The sequence below is a fragment of the Prorops nasuta genome, unplaced genomic scaffold (genome assembly GCF_024137725.1).
Source record: "Prorops nasuta isolate Cenicafe-Biocafe unplaced genomic scaffold, Cenicafe_Pnas_1.2 PNAS00027, whole genome shotgun sequence".
In the NCBI taxonomy this organism is placed as follows: Eukaryota; Metazoa; Arthropoda; class Insecta; order Hymenoptera; family Bethylidae; genus Prorops; species Prorops nasuta.
Genome location: NW_027116824.1, coordinates 646147 through 662452, shown reverse-complemented (window position 1 = coordinate 662452; position 16306 = coordinate 646147). Strand labels below are relative to the sequence as shown.

Genomic DNA, 16306 nt, shown 5'->3' with positions numbered 1-16306 from the left:
AACGCAACTAATGTCATTATGCGCATTGGGTCAAGTGAACGTGACCGATGACAGCTGAAGATCTCATACAGGAACACTAGATAAGCTTATGATTTCATTTCCTCTTGAGAATTGGCTCGTAAAACGATCGTATCTCTTAATTTTTATGGCGAAAAAAATAGAATAATTCTTGGAAACGGTGTGGAAAAAAATTGGCGGGAAAATAAATTTGTTGCAGTTGTTTTTGTATAATCGCAGATAAAATGGACGATAGTTTGGAGCTATTAATAAAAGCGGTGGTGTGAGTGTACTGGGTCAAGTAAACGAGACCTATGCGAGACCAAGGTGACGCGGAGGGACAGCAGATAAGACTGTGACATCATTTCCTATCAAAAATTAGTTTATAATCGTCTATGAGCGCATAATCTGGACTTGATGACTACGATCGCAGAATTACCGAGCGAGTATTTGCGCATCATTCGGTTTTAGCAATGACAGATTCGATCCTCGTCTAAAAGTATTTTTATCCTTCATCGTGTTGTATCTCGAAGCTGGATAATTCCATTACGAGTTGTACATGTGTTTGCTGAGATTCTCATTGGTGTTGGACAAAAATTGCACGATTTGCTCCAATAATTTATCCATCAAGATTGTACAATGTTTCGAACGAATATGTATAGAATTATATTCTTCTTTGTTTGAAATTTGAAGCATTTCTGCTTGTACGGTTTGTGTAATTAGGAAATAGAGTAAATTTGTTGATGGTAATTTTACTTTGATCTTTCAGTCATTTATTTTAATATGAAAACGAGACCTTGTAATATTCCAGAAATTTATTGATATTTCTGAGAGATTATGAATGCTATATGCGTGAAACGGAACTTACTTATCGATACAACTCTTCCGGTTTGGTTATCACTAACAAAAATTAATTTAATAATATCGTTGAGATTGACTCAACCGCAACTTTGAATAGGGAGAAATTAATTTTTTCTGTGACTTAGGCTTCTATGTGGTGAGGTGGTATTAGAGCTCGATAGATTCGATGCGAACTTGTGTTAACTTTGATAATATTTATATAAAGCTTATTTATACCGAAGACACGTGGAGTTAAATTAATTTGTATATTTTGTTAAATGAAAATATTTTGTCTTCAATTGAAATTTTATTATATTGATTTTATAATAAAATGTAGTTGAAGTGATCTCCTCGTTTCATTCATTCAAAAAAATTGCAAAAATTATGGTTTCTAATGCCAGAGTAATTACCATAATTAGTGAGAAAACCTACAGTTGGAAAATAAAATATAAAAATTAAGAAATATTATCCTTTATTTTAGCTTATTTTGCTCGCAATAATTTTTTTTAAAAATCTTTTAGTATAATAATAGTAAATTATTCTAGCCTTATATATCTATTTTAAGATGTATATATAGTTTTTCTGTTTCAGATTCACCGAGGCTTGCGTTAACTGTCCTTATTCAAGAAAAGGATTTTAAATTACTCCCGAAATTACTTATCAATTGACAAATTTAATGTAAAAATTCTATATAATTATACGATAAAACGTCTGAAAGAAAGATATTAAAACTTAACGTTTCCTCGACCTGACAATTTTAATTAGAAATTTAAATACTCTAAAAGAGAACACAAAAGGAAAACGACTTTTCCAAGTTATAATTATCCATTTTCATTTTTTTTTACTTTGCCTGATAATCCATATTCTAGCAAAAATCTATCACAATATAATAAAAAACCGTTCTCGATAACTGAAACGATATTTACCATTAAACTCACATTCACTCTCATCTATCCAATTACACTAACTTATAAACAGGCGTGACTCGAGAAAACCAAAGAAAATAAAAAAGCATGCCAAACCAATTGTTAAAATCAGTGAAATTACAAATCTGACCAAATACGAGTGGGAAGACTCCACGCTCCATAATCTCGAGGATGCTGTTTACTGGTTACGTCATGGCTCATGGATTGAATAATCGAAGCAGACACATATCGTAATACGAGAAGAATCCTCGCGATATTCTTTTTATAACTAAATTTCTATATAAAACCAAGATCAGTGTCAATCGTGTATTAGCGAGCTGAATAGACAGGTTGGGAATAATTAGCAGTAAAATGGAAGCTTTTTGTGTCATAATTAGGGTCGTTTATCTTTTATGACGTCATAAAATAAATAGGCTTTGGCCTTGAGAGGCAAAGAAGCAGAAAAAAGTGCAAAAGACTTGAGGACCGAGCATTCGAATGGCTCGCACGTGAGGTATATTGGGTGGCTCGTTTGATGACTGCACATATATATAGCAGCGCGAGAGCCAAGTGGAGCGTGTAATTGTGATTTTCAGCTCTCTCAGGAAGCGCGATAGTTCAAGGCTACGCGCTATCCAGCGCTGCTCATATTTACACTTTACAGTGCACTTCCGCCAGAAATTAAGGTCGCTGTACACGGCCCTAATGCATATTCAACTTCCATTCACGATAATCCGATTCTCCTTGACGTTATTAAAGCACAATGTTAAAAGCGCGTCCCGTTGAAAAGCCAATAGAAGACTCTCCTTGGAAAATCATCGCTTTTGCAAAATTAATCATCCTGGCTTCGTATCACCCATTAACATTGATAACCTTCGCCTCATTTCTCCTATAAAAAATAAAATAAAATAAAATAAAATAAAATAAAATTATTTATATCGTTTATTCGCGCTGCAATCCTATTTGTTTACTTTCGTGCGAGTTTGTTCAATTAAATATTGTTGAACGATCCCTGAAGTATGGAGTCAAAGCTGTAAGTAAACAATTATTGATTAAAGTTATACTGAAATTATAGAAAGGACGAAACGTTATATTTTTATTCGCGTGCACCAATACACGCGCATGTACGTGTGAGAGACAATAGAACGATAATCGGATTGCGTAATTGAAACCGGTCAGAAAAAACCTGGAGGTTCCGCGGTAACGCGAATGAGCCCCACCCGAATTGAAAAGATTCAATTTTAAACGCATACGAACGCTCGTATGTGTAAATTAACGGCCGAGAGTGATAAATGGATATTTCATAGTATATAGAATAAATTGAAGACAAATAACGCGAAAGTTATTTACTTATGACGTCGCTGTTCCTGGACCGAGTACACCCGCAACACGTCGTCTTCATAGACTGTTTTTCCTTTGATTTTCCCTTCGCCATTTTTTCACTTCACTTTTCTCCGCACTGGACTCGTCCTTCTCTTATTTATTTATTTATTTTCTCCTCCCACCACGCTCACTCGAGTGTAGCACTAATATTCGTCCGCATTTTTAGTAATTTATAAAAAATATAGTTTTATTATTAATTCTGGAAAGCCACTTTCACGCGCGACCAAAGATTTCCCAGGGTGGTGAACGTTGTGTTGTTTTGGCGAGAACGTCCGGAAAATTGTGGAAAATGATTGATTATCGAGAGTTGGCCGTAGGTTGACTGGCGTTCGGTTCTTCCTCGTTGTAGCTTCGAGGCGGAATGTAGCGCTTAGCTATCACTAATTACATCACTGAGAGCCAATTACTCGTGACTGTGCGTAACCCACGACACACACAATATGTAACTGACAATTAGGGCATATTACACCGCACAGTAACGTGCCCTCGACAATTGTCCTTTCCACTTTTCTTTGCGCACGCCCCCCTCCCCCCCTCTATTTACATAAGCAGCAAACGGAAACGTGCACGAGGCGCTCGCTTTCCTTCCAGCGGAACGATCCAACCATCAGATACGCCAAATTCAATTTTCAATGCAAGCAAACAGTCTCGCGGCACTGCGAGATCGCGAGTAAACCAATACTATAATCTACACTGTCTCTGCCGTGCAAGTATTCAATTCGACAGAACGTATTACATTACACCGCAGTGACAACATGTACACGTATAAATTACTACACGAATTAGAAACCCGACAACAATTTTTTCCCACGCGTCTTTATTTACCCCGAAAAACTCGTTGCGAGAATCTCTGCGCGCTTAACGAAATTCCAACAAAGAAATTCGAGCCCGAACGCTGGTAAATATTTACAAGTTTACTCGGAAGCCTCCACTTGGACGGTCGCGAGCAGTTGTTTTTCTTCAAACGCAGTGTGAATAGTTCTGATGGGCTGTGTAGAATAGCGTAATAGGATCAACGAGGCCTCGAGTGGCAATAAATTCGTCGATTGTCGCGCGAAAGTGAGAATAGCAGGGTGGCACGATCGAAGGGTAATTGTATCAATGGTGGAAAGAATGCTTAGAATTCGGAGAATGCTCGGTTGCTTGCGCACACGACTGACACGGTGTGACGGTGCGGTACGGCTCCTCCCCAGCGGGGTCAAGAACAGCGACTCTACTACTGACTGCCTAGTGCCGTAGTGCCTGGCGGGCTGATGCCTGCGGTGCTGGCTCGGCGCTTCGGAGATTGATACAAGTTCGGACACGCAGGAGAGGAGGACTCTGCTATACAAGCACCAGTGACCTCGTTCAATGAATCACCAATTTTATAATAGTAACGCGCGCACCCCTCTTGCCCATTTTCCATTTCCACCTCCTATTCCAATCTCGACATCCACCAACTCCACTACTTTATTTTATTTACGTAGCACGTGTACGGTATCCTCCGCGAATCGCGCTCAACGCTGTGCGACTCCGTGCACTATTCAGGCTCGACTCGACACATCCACGCTGTGTTTACATTCGCTCTGACGCACTGGGTCAACTCGTCCAATTAATCCACCCGATCCAGTCGACGACCTTCCTTCCATTCCACCAATCGCCCGCATCCACCTTGCGTATCCGTTATTTTCCTCCAGCCAGAAACAACCTTGCGCTCCCAGTAGTACAGAATTAAATTCATACTCGTGTGTCGCACCGCACTAAAAGCAGCGATTACCCGTCCTAACGTAAACCTGATAGATAAACAAACCGGAGCCAACTTTTTACGACGAGGAAAGCAAATAAGGCGATTACTCGGGTGAAATAACGTAGCTTTGGCTCATGCAGAAAAGTGCAGTTTTTTCTCGGTCAATGAATCTCTCGCGGTCCATTTTTATAATTGTGTATAATATTGAGAGCAACTAATTTTTCTACGTGTTTTTTATTCTTTTTGACGGAGAGATATTCGGAAACAATTGAATAACGATAATATAGAATAAAATATTTTTTCAAGCAAACAACGAATAGAATGCGGTTGTAAAGCAAAATTTGGCTTGTCGAAGATGTTCAAGCGTGTCTGACCAGAAAGGCATGAATCTACTGAAAGGAATGTTTCGAAAGTTTCATACATATAATCCGTAGATGCTCGTGAATTTTTTTGAAAGCTTTATTTTGCCTTGTAAGGATGTAGAAATTATCCAAGAATTCATGTAAAAATATATATATATATATATATATATATATATATATAAACTAAAGTGATTTTTACCACTCGACACACCTTAAAACGATACCACGTGCAATGTTGCTACAATCGAGTCACAATTCTACTTTTTTTTTCTTAGTAGTTTTTTCTCCTTCTCCTCCAGTTATATTCAATCTCGCTATCGCATTAAAAGCTGCAAGATTAATCAAAGTAGAGAAGCTGACAAAAAAAATAAGCCAGTTCGTTCTGGAAGATTGTTCAGTGAGGATCATAGGGGAAAAATTGAAGAAAAAAATGAGCATGGGTGGGCGCATACCGTTATGTAAATTGAACTATTTCGATCTTGGATCGTATTGGGCCGGTTGCCAAGCGAACGGGCGGAAAGATGAAGAGTGGAAAGAAGTGAGGGAGGAGGGAGGGGGGGGGGACTAAGCTGACTGCAGCAATAAAATGGAATTCACAACACACGCTGGTCCCACACAGTTGCAGGTCGATTGCGTAACGTAAGATGTTCGTGAGCAAAACCAGCTACGTATTATAACTACCTCCAGCCTGTTGCACATAGGGATTCAATTTACGAGACGTGATCTGTTTTTACTTAATTAAACCACTGCGCTTCCACTGTTAATCAGCTAATAAGAGTGAATCAAGGTGACTCGATAAAAACTGTTCGTTGATTTGGAGTGGTTTTTACAGCATCGCAATGTAAATGTAATTAATTTTTTTTTTCAGTTTATTAGAGAAATTGAAGGAAGGAACCTGCAAACTGCATCAATTTAAATCGTTAATGAACAAGACCCGAGTGTCGTTAGAGCGAGTCCCTCTGACCAGTGCAGTATATGAAACAAGAGATTTGCTTGTTAATAGTTATCTGTGAGTTTGAGGCACGTCTAGCAACTGCTTGAGCTTGTGCATTTAGTCAGCAGAGTGATGCAATATCGAAACTCTCTGAGGATAGATTGAAAAGGCGCAATTGACTATACAAACAAGTTACAAGTTTATTCCTCGTTAATTCCCCTACGCACTGAACGAAAACGACATTAGTCTGAGTTAGAGTGACGCTCGTTCAACGCCCTAACACCTATTGCAATTTTTTTCATCTATATTTTTGTAATTAGATAATAATTATGCATGGTGCAAGACGGAAGCAGTGACTATTTGCAGGTTTATTATCTTCGGTCGAAGACGAATTTCTTCATAATTATTTTTATCAAGAATTAATTATTTAATATTAACTCGAGCCAGATTGACATTTGTTAAATTTGTTAACACTCAATGCAACTTTTTTATATTTTTGTAACGAGATAATAATTATGCATGATGCAAAATTAAAACAGTGCATATTGATTTTAATGTAGCAGAATTAATGATTCCATTATTTGCAATAGTACTATCTTATTTAGTAGAAGTCATGAACATTTTTCATATATATTTTTATCGAGAGAAATTTTCCAAAGAAAACGTCGTAACTTATCAGAGTTTTAAAATTACGAAAATAGTGTAAATGGTTGAAGCAAGGTCTTATTGTTTATCGATAGTCACCGTGTTAAGCAATAATTTCGCAGTAGGCATTTTCTTCTTCGAAATATCTCCTTTGCAAGCCGATGACGAATGCATAAAACTGGATATTACACTCGACTGGTTGAAAAGGTGAATAAACGTAGTACTACGATATTCTCCACGTGATACACGACGGATCATAGTTTCGTGTGACTTTCGCGCGAATTACGATAAAAATAGAATACAGTAATCCAGCTTTTGTTGCATAATGGTACACGAAACCACAACTACTCATTTACAGTGATTTTTGTGAACTGAAAATGATCCGAAAAAATAATAATTCCATAGAATCTACGAAAAATCCACAAAAATACAGTCTAATCAAATAAAGTGGTTCGATCGAGTGAAAAATAAAAATATGCTAATCCTTAGATGAAAGTACATTAGCGTTTCGAAGATAATTCTACAAATTTCTTAAAGAATAAAAATATAGCATCTAGCGTGCAAGACTAAATAATTGATTAGAAATAAAAATTCGATGATTGTAACTGTGTATATTTGCAAAGATCCTATATAGGGTGTTTTGAAAAAGAGTCGATTGTGGCAATAGCATATGTGGAAATGGCAGCGAGAATAATGAGTTTGCTGGTTTGATTAATTCATTGGCTCGTGGAGAAATGCATCGACAGCTTTCAGGTTTAAAATAGACATTGGTGATGTTACGCAGATCCTTTGGAGGTTCGTAGGATGATCGAGGGTATTTGAAAGTGGCTTTGAGATAGCATGTGTAAAAGTGGCAGCGCGGGAAATAGGATAGCGTGGAGTTTGAACGGTGAATGCTAGGGCACGTGTCTTGTGTTCACGAAGAAAAAGAAGGCAGCAAAAAAATAAGATGAGAAATAATGAGAGAGAGAGAGAGAGAGAGAGAGAGAGAGAGAGAGAGAGAACTTACGGGTATAGGTCATATGGTCCTGGTAGTAAGGAAGATACACGTGTTGCTCGTGTGGAGGCTGCCCATACACATTCATGTCTGCCGTGCCGATCTCATCACCACCTACATATCGCACGGCGTCTCGTAAGATTTTTTTCTTTTTTTTTTTTGTAGAAAAATCCTAATTTTTCACCATCCACATTGCTTCTAATTTCGCGTTCACTGGGTTGCAAAGCTTCTAATTGTTTCAAGAATTTTTAGCATTTTAAACATCAATCGTTATAAATGAACAAATTTGTTCATTTTTTACCTATAAAAATTAATTCTGATAATTTTTTAAGTGATCACGTGGAATGACAGAATTTCAGCATTTTACTTGTAGCTACAAATAGGTTCTCAAAGCTTACAAGTTTGATAGCTACGTTTGTATATGAATATTATTATGGAATTTTTATAATAATTTAATTTGAAAAACAATATTTAATTTGATTTAGAATTATTCCATGTTAACCATTAAGTATGGGTCAAAGGGTTTTGAACCCAGTGTTCAGAACCAAGTAGTTCACACATCACTATATATACGTTCAAAGTTAATTAAGCAATTTACTAGTAGCTATTTTTGAATGTACAGCAGGATAAAGCACTTAAGGCTTGCAACAAATTTATATTTTTTGTTGTTACAGAAATAAACGTCTAGCTCTAGAGCATCTTAAATACTTGTACATTACTATTTTCAATTTTATACTACTAACTGCAATTTCGTAATGAAATTAGATATATGTAATAATAATCATTATTCAGATCAAGTTTTTATCTATATACATAAAAAATGTCTGGCCTGACAACCCACTGAATCGTTCACTAAAAGCATGCTCTTGTGAACATCTATGCAGACATTTATCGAATAGCACTTGCAAATTAAATTGCCATTTAACGACACAGCCATCTTCTTGAACGAATTATCATTTAAATGATATCTTGTCTATTTAGCAAAAAAATATTTGGAGGAAAGAAAATAAATACAAAAATGTATGAGGAGTCTTGGTCGCCTATTCTCAACTCTAAATAAGCAGATTAGAGAATTCTATTTCAGGAAATTCAGCCTAAATTTCCTTTTCTGAGAATTCATGCTAAAAAATAAACTGGACTTCTGTTCCCATGCTGGACATACATGCAGCACTATGAAATATATCTATACCACTCTGCATTAAGTTCAAGATTCACTATTTTCTAAATACATGAATATTTAAAGCCTCTTATACTGTCAGAGGCTTTTTATATTATATATATGTATACTAATAGCATTAGTTTAGTTATGCTGAAAGACTATTCAATCAACGACATAGCTTTTTCATCGATTTAAATCTAAACTAAAAACGAGTATTATTTCTTTTCTGATAATGAAAAGCCTTGCTTTTTAATCATTGAAGGCTCAAATGTCTATTTCTCTTCAATAATTATTGGTACACAATTTTATGCAAATCTCGTAGAAGAACAAAATTATATAGTAATACTTGTAGTTTAAAGTCTCTTTGGTGTAATTGCAATAATAATAATTAGCCATTATAGTGCCTGGCGGAAGTTGCAATCTATTTAGGAAGCTTCAAACAATATCCATTATGATATATTTGTTTTCTTCTAGAAATTTTATATAAAATTTGAAACCGATAAATATTGAAGAAAATAATGGAAATTTGTCCCTAAAACGGTTAGCAAGCATAAAGATATTAACTAAAAACATTGCTTATAACATTAGGCAACATGCAAAGCGAATATATAAGTTCGCTGATAAAGAATATAATAATTGTTATAATAAACAACGTCTATCTTTTAGCGTTCCTAATGATAAACGTCAATCTTGTTTTGTGTCATTGAAACAATATTTTAAATAATTTTTCTTCAATATATTTGACTTACCACCTTCATCCTCACTGTCACTCATGAATGTCTCCTGCATGGATTCCGGAGCTTGCACCCTGTATTTTTCTTCAATAGTAACGGTGTGAGTTGTTGTAATAACAGTTTCCGTGACAATTTTAAGCGTTTCGACGACACTGATGTATCCAAGCTTTTGTGCGATATCCAAAGCAGTTTGTCCATTCTATAAAGGCAAAGATAGCAACGTTAGTGCCATGGCAAATCTCAGTTAAAAGAATTATTTTTTAATTTGTTCAATCAAAGCAAATTCTTACATTGGTGACCGTATTTGGTTTGGCTTTTCCTTCTAACAATAAATTAATGACGAGTGTGTGTCCCTGTTGGGCTGCTTGGTGCAAGGGTGTGTAACCAGCATTGGTACTACTGTCAACATTTGCACCGTTGCGTAAAAGGAACCGTACCATAGCTGCTTGTCCAAAGTGTGATGCTATATGCAACGGCGTGTAAGCAGCCTGTAAATAACACACACAGTATAAATAAATACAATTATAAATTTACATAAAACTATTATTCACTTATTCATCCGTTTTTTTTACATTTAAACCCAACCAGATTTTCCTCGATCTCTATGCTTGTACTATGCAGCAACCGCTATTACTGCTCATTGCAACAATGACGTAATATTAGTTACATTTCATTTACACTCGCCTCGATAATCAAATTACATTTCTCATTATCGAGCTGCTATTTGACATGTCATTGCAACATTAAATTGAACCCTACCATTTGACATACTTTGTACTTGAACTACAGCAATAAAAAGCGAACGAGGTGAATAATTATACTTTTATAGAACCAATAATTTGATCAGGAAATTACCTTTGTTTTGGCATCAATTTGAGCTCCGTTTTTCACAAGGATAGATGCAACGTTCACCTTATCCTCTTGTGCGCACAAATGAAGCGGCGTGAGTCCATTCTGCAAATGGAATAAAAATGTTATACGGCAGCTTTAAATGATAATTTATTTAACCCCTTGATACTAGCGTGGGATCTTTAAAGACTTTGCTCGTTAAACACTTATTTCTCGATTACTTTTAAGAGTAATTTAGGAGAGCTATTTGAATAATTGCATTTGATCGTAAAGTGAAAATTTAAGCAAATTGCGCTTGAAAATTCTTCACCTTAGCCTTGTGATTTGTATCTGCTTTGTGCTCGATAAGAAGAGTCGACATATCCGTATGACCCTCCTGTGCGCTAAGATGCAAAGGAGTAAATCCTGCTTTTGACTCTGCATTTGCCGTTGCTCCATATTCTAACAATGTGGTCGCAATATCCATCTAAAAAAAAAAACAAACAAACAAAATTATTAAAAAATCATATCAACGAGTATTCCAAAAAGCCCTACAATTTTGTTTGATTCAGAGCTCACTGTAACACGCTCACCAACTGTGAACAAAACCGTTAGAAAATGATTGTAATTCTGAGCATACCTGATTTTTACGCGCAGCGATATGCAATGGCGTGTGACCGTTCTTAGCCATAGCATGAGGCGAAGCTCCTTTATCGAGTAAAAGTAACGCAACATTTTGATGATCATAGTGCGACGCTACGTGAAGCGGGGTCACTCCATTCTGCATGAAAAAGATAAAGAATCAATCTGTGTCATTTATAAATAAAGAAATAATTTAGCAATAGTGAATAAAAATAGACAATACGACTCTATACCTTTCCTTGTGCATCGACCGGTGCATTCTTTTGCAGCAAAAGCCTAGCAACATTCATATTTCCATATTTAGCTGCCAAGTGTAAAGGCGTAAAACCTTTCTTAGTCGTGGCGGTAAGCGAAGCGCCATTTTCCAATAAAACAGAGGCGACCTATTACGACAAATATTTAAAATATTATTTCAAAACAAAATTACAGAATTTCAACGTTATCACAGCTTAATTTTGAGCGTTATAGAATTCTACCTCTTCTTGGCCCTCTTTAGCAGCAATGTGAAGCGGATTATATACATCTTTCGTTGTAGCATCGATGGCAGCACCATGTTGTAACAATAGCATTACAATATCAACGTTGCCTAAGCGTGACGCAACGTGCAGTGGTGTTTGCTCCTCCTGAAGAAAAGAGATGAAGAAAGAGGATGCAAAAGGGTGGGAGCAGAAGAATGCGAAAGAGGCTGAAGTTTACCCTTGCCCTGGCATCCACTTGTGCACCGTTCCTCAGGAGTATCCTGATGATGTCAGTTTGATTCGCCCTGGCAGCCAAATGTAACGGAGTCTCCCCTCTCACCGTTGGTATGTCAGGACTAGCTTCGTGTTGCAGCAAGTAAATAACAATATTCATACATCCCATGAAACTTGCCACGTGTAACGGTGTTAAGCCAGACTGAAAGAATAGCATGAATGAATCCAATCAATGAATTAATTACTACGTCCAGCTTGAAAAGGAGTAGTCACCTCGGTAGTAGCTTCGATACTGGCTTTGTGCTTTAAAAGAAGTTCAACGACCTTTATTCTATTCTTTTTACAGGCGATATGAAGAGGAGTGAAGCCGTTGAGGGCCCTGGCATTTGGGTCTGCGTTTCTGTCGAGCAACAATTTTGCGACGCGTACGTGTCCGCAATGTGCTGCAACGTGCAACGCCGTTAAGTAATCTACGGTCACCTCGTCCACCGGAGCTCGATGATACAATAAAATTCTTGCAGCGTCCACGTGATCTCCTTGGGAAGCCATATGTAGCGGTGCCAGACCATTCTGTGAACCAAATTGTAACTTTCTAACTCTCCTATAAAATCCCTCTTTTTCATGCTCTTTTTAATATTTTTTTCACAGTATAATATTAACAGAGTACAGTTGCGAATATATACAGGGTGTAACAAAATAACCACACGGTATTAAAAAAGTTTCTTCATCGAGCCTCTGTAGGATTATTGCAGTGTTTCAAGCACCGTTTAAACCGGTGTAGCATTACCGAGTTACAGAGCATGGAAAAGACAATTTCTTGACACGTTTTAAACTGCTGAGGCTACTATGACGTCATAGGAGTACCGTAGCGTTTCCTTGACGAAATGGAAGCTTCAGATTCGTTTTCGGCTACATTTCCATGTGTTCGTGTGGCGATTCTTTACATTCTGTATATGCAACGGATATTTCTGTAAAAACACCTTGGTTTTCGAGCCAATCGGGGCTCCTTTCTCAATGAGAATATCGACGACTTCGTGATGGCCGGATCTCGCCGCGCAGTGAAGCGGGGTCAAGCCGTCTCTCGTCTTCGCTTCGATATTTGCTCCTTTGCTCATTAATAAATTAACCATCTTGATCTTTCCCCATTTGGCAGCCACGTGCATGGGTGTGATATTGTGCTGCAAAACGAACGTTTGACGAGATTTATATTTCATCGATTCGCAGCACGTCTCAAATATATTTCTGAGAGTTTCACCTTGGCAGCAAAATTCACGTCCGCCCCTTTATCATAGAGCAAGGAGGCTATTCGATCGTTGCCATAATGCGCTGCAATGTGGAGCGGTGTGAATCCACTTTTCGACGTTATATCTGGATTATGCTCGTTCTAAAAACAAAATTAATCTTCGATTTATTCCTGGCTATTATTTTTTCTCTCTCTCTCTCTCTCTCTGTTTAAGAGATATTTTTTTATACAGATATAAGGCTGTTTTTATCGACCTGCAGGAGTAAAGCTGCCGCTTTGCAGTCGTCCTTCTTCGCTGCGATGTGAAGTGCGGGTAATCGCACTTTGCCACGCGTGTCATTTTCCAAAAGAACGGTTACTACTTTATCGTGGCCTTGTTGCATCGCCACTGCCAATGGAGTAAAGCCATCCTAAAAATAAAATTCAAAAATTATTGTCACCGTAAATTCAACGTCAATATATATATATATATATATATATATATATATATATATATTTCTATAGTACAAAGGGTTCGTCACTTAAAACGTCTCGGAATAAAAATAAAAAAAGAAGTTATATCCTTGTAACTGTACAAGTTAAATTTTTTATAGGATATTTCCAAGTCTTTACTATTTGTATTCAGAGAAGTCTTATACCAACTTTTTATATTTTTAATAATTATACATATAAAAATTTAATGGTATAAAATTTTCTTCTGTATATAATTTGGGACGTTTTGAATAAAGGAAATCCTGTATATTTAATACAAACCTCAGTGGCGAGCGTCTGATTCGCGCCTTTGCTAAGAAGGTATTTAACCACAGAATCATGATTCTCTTGAGCTGCCATGTACAGAGGTGTGAATCCATTTTGCGATTGTGCGTTTACCGATGCTCCTCGTTGCACCAGTAGCTCCACCACCTCTTCTTGACCGGCTGAACAATAAATCGTAACGAGTCAGTGACAAAACATTACTCATCTCAGACATCTGCAGAGATGCCAGATTCTACTCTTCAACAGTCAATGAGTGGAGTTGGAGGGGGAGACATACACAAACTAACGCCACACATCTATACGTACGACACGTGATGAATGTGCTTTGACTGTTAAAATGCAAATCTGGGATCTATGATCATTTTTACTATTAGGTTACTCGCTCCGTGCATACCAACGCAAGCACAATAAAATAAAAATGTATTACTCAGTATAACAGTATACATATACTGGATAATGGAAAAATTAAAAGATCCTGTGTCATGGGACAAATGGTTCTTCAACGTCCAGTTCCACTCGAGTCGTATTTGTCTCTCATGTTCGCGAAGAAAGCTCATTTGTCCGCATGTAAGATCTGCATTGAGTGGAGTTTTCAGGTTGACAGTGCAGGAGGCAGAAATAACGTCGTACAAGCCATGCATGCATTCGAGAAAGGTAAGGCTGCGAGTTGCAGTCGAGTCACTCACCAAGAGAAGCAATGTGCAGAGCAGTGTTTCCCTTTTTGGTTGCAGCGTCAACTACCGCATTTCGATTCAGCAGTTCCCTCACGATCTCCAAGTGACCGTCCTTTGCTGCCAAGTGCAGAGCATTCAGGCCATTCTGTAAACAAAACTCGAACAATTAGACAAACCTCGACACAGCTTATCTCCCGTCGTCATTCTTCTCGATTCAAATCGCTTCTCGTCTCGATCCAAACACGATCGACACGCCTCACCGTGTGTTTGTGAACAAAGTCTTGTAGACTTTTAATTTTTCTTGCTTATAAAAGCTTTTTATTCTCATACTGTTTTACACGTCTCGATATGTATATATATACGTCGTCATCAGAGTCCACTCACCAATAACTGACTCGACTTCTTCCAGTTGCGATGATCTGGCTAACGTTTGCAATGTTCCACATATGTGTTTACAAAATAAATATGTTTGCTTAACGCACGCCTATAACTAACTTATATTTCCTACTACAGTCTTTTGTACTCTTTGTATCACCAACTGTGAGATCAATTCCTGCCAAGAGTTTCGAGGGAAAGTTTCTAAACATTTTTCTACGTTTGTATAGAATGTATAAAAAATTGTTAGGAATTAAGAATTCTTTTAGTAAACTTGTTGGAAGTTATAATAGTGCAAGTGGAAGAATTTTTTTAAAACTACACGATGTAAGAGGGTATTAATCAGTATATCGCGATAATTGGTAAGTTGTGGTATACTTGAACAAGTGATTTTATCAGTAAAAAAAAGTAAATCTCATCGAGCTTGAAATAATAGATTGAAATCTGAGATCGGAGCTTGGATAATCCTGATGGAGGTTCTCGCTAATTAGAAATTGCTCTGCGAAGTATTTAACGCGATTAAAAGTGATTCGTTGGGAAAGCGTAAAAATATAAGTGGCTTCTTGCGGAACGTTAAGCGAGGATATTGAGATTCGAGAAGAAATTCTTCCGAACGTTTTACTGGTGAATTAATCTCGCCAAGTGTTCTCCACTCAACAACAAAATCCTTCTTCTAGTTATTTTGGACGATTCACTGCCGGCACTTGACCATTTCGAGTTTCTCGAGTCATCTAATTGGGAACGAGAATTCGTGCCAGTTTTTCTCTCGCCTCTAACCTCGAGAGATTTATTTATACGTTACAACGGACAAACAAGCATTGCACTTTATTCAGCGTCGATGTCAACAATTAAAACCCGCACAACGATACAGTGTAAACTGTAAACACCTCAATCTTATTTATTTACTTTATTGATCTATGCCAAACGAATATAAACATCGTTGTACGACTTTTGTGTAACAAAAACAAAAATAGAGTATCGATGCAAGTTGGTACACAGTCTAGGTAAAAATATATAAGCGAGGTAAGAGGAGAGAATAACGAAACGAGTAGACGCGTATCCAGGAACGGAAAGAGCTGGAGGAATCTCGGATTCAACGAGGATGTGGACGAGGATGAGGGTGGCGTCATGTGCAAGGAAGCATCCATTTATTCCCAACACCCCCCCCCCCCCTCAATCTTTCACCCTTTCAAATCCGTATCCCTCTTAAACGCGAATAAAATGAGCGACGAAGAAAAGTGTTTAACTTGAAGAGAGACGAGAATAGTGCCGTGTGACCCCTCTCTTGACTCCTGTACTATGTATACGATATTTAGCTTAGCGCGTTAAATTAGGGGAGCGAAAGAGAGGCCATAGGGAGAACTCGAGAAAACGGACCTATAGCCCATTTAACTCAAATGCCCTTCTGTAAGCA

General features: G+C 37.4%; 1 protein-coding gene across 9 annotated transcripts in view; it reads right to left on the bottom strand.

Moving 5' to 3' along the window:
* The window catches only part of LOC136782616 (uncharacterized), a 95294-nt gene that overhangs the window by 51937 nt on the left and 27051 nt on the right, over positions 1–16306 (bottom strand). For 5 of the 9 annotated variants that reach the window (XR_010824137.1, XR_010824139.1, XR_010824138.1 and 2 more), the window contains exons 3-17: positions 14530–14662; positions 13841–14004; positions 13342–13497; positions 13100–13228; positions 12825–13022; positions 12118–12414; positions 11849–12046; positions 11629–11775; positions 11386–11535; positions 11151–11291; positions 10842–10997; positions 10538–10636; positions 9973–10170; positions 9698–9881; positions 7802–7903 (exon numbers count right to left, since the gene is read on the bottom strand). Coding sequence is in view for 1 of the 9 variants with exons in the window: in XM_066742159.1 (XP_066598256.1) it covers positions 7802–7903; positions 9698–9881; positions 9973–10170; positions 10538–10636; positions 10842–10997; positions 11151–11291; positions 11386–11535; positions 11629–11775; positions 11849–12046; positions 12118–12414; positions 12825–13022; positions 13100–13228; positions 13342–13497; positions 13841–14004; positions 14530–14662 (2452 nt within the window). In the remaining 8 variants the exon portion in view is untranslated. Of the gene's footprint in view, positions 1–2153; positions 2158–3092; positions 4725–7801; positions 7904–9697; positions 9882–9972; positions 10171–10537; positions 10637–10841; positions 10998–11150; positions 11292–11385; positions 11536–11628; positions 11776–11848; positions 12047–12117; positions 12415–12824; positions 13023–13099; positions 13229–13341; positions 13498–13840; positions 14005–14529; positions 14663–16306 lie in introns of those variants that run through there. The other 4 variants (XR_010824141.1, XR_010824142.1, XR_010824143.1 and 1 more) reach the window with 4 other exon arrangements.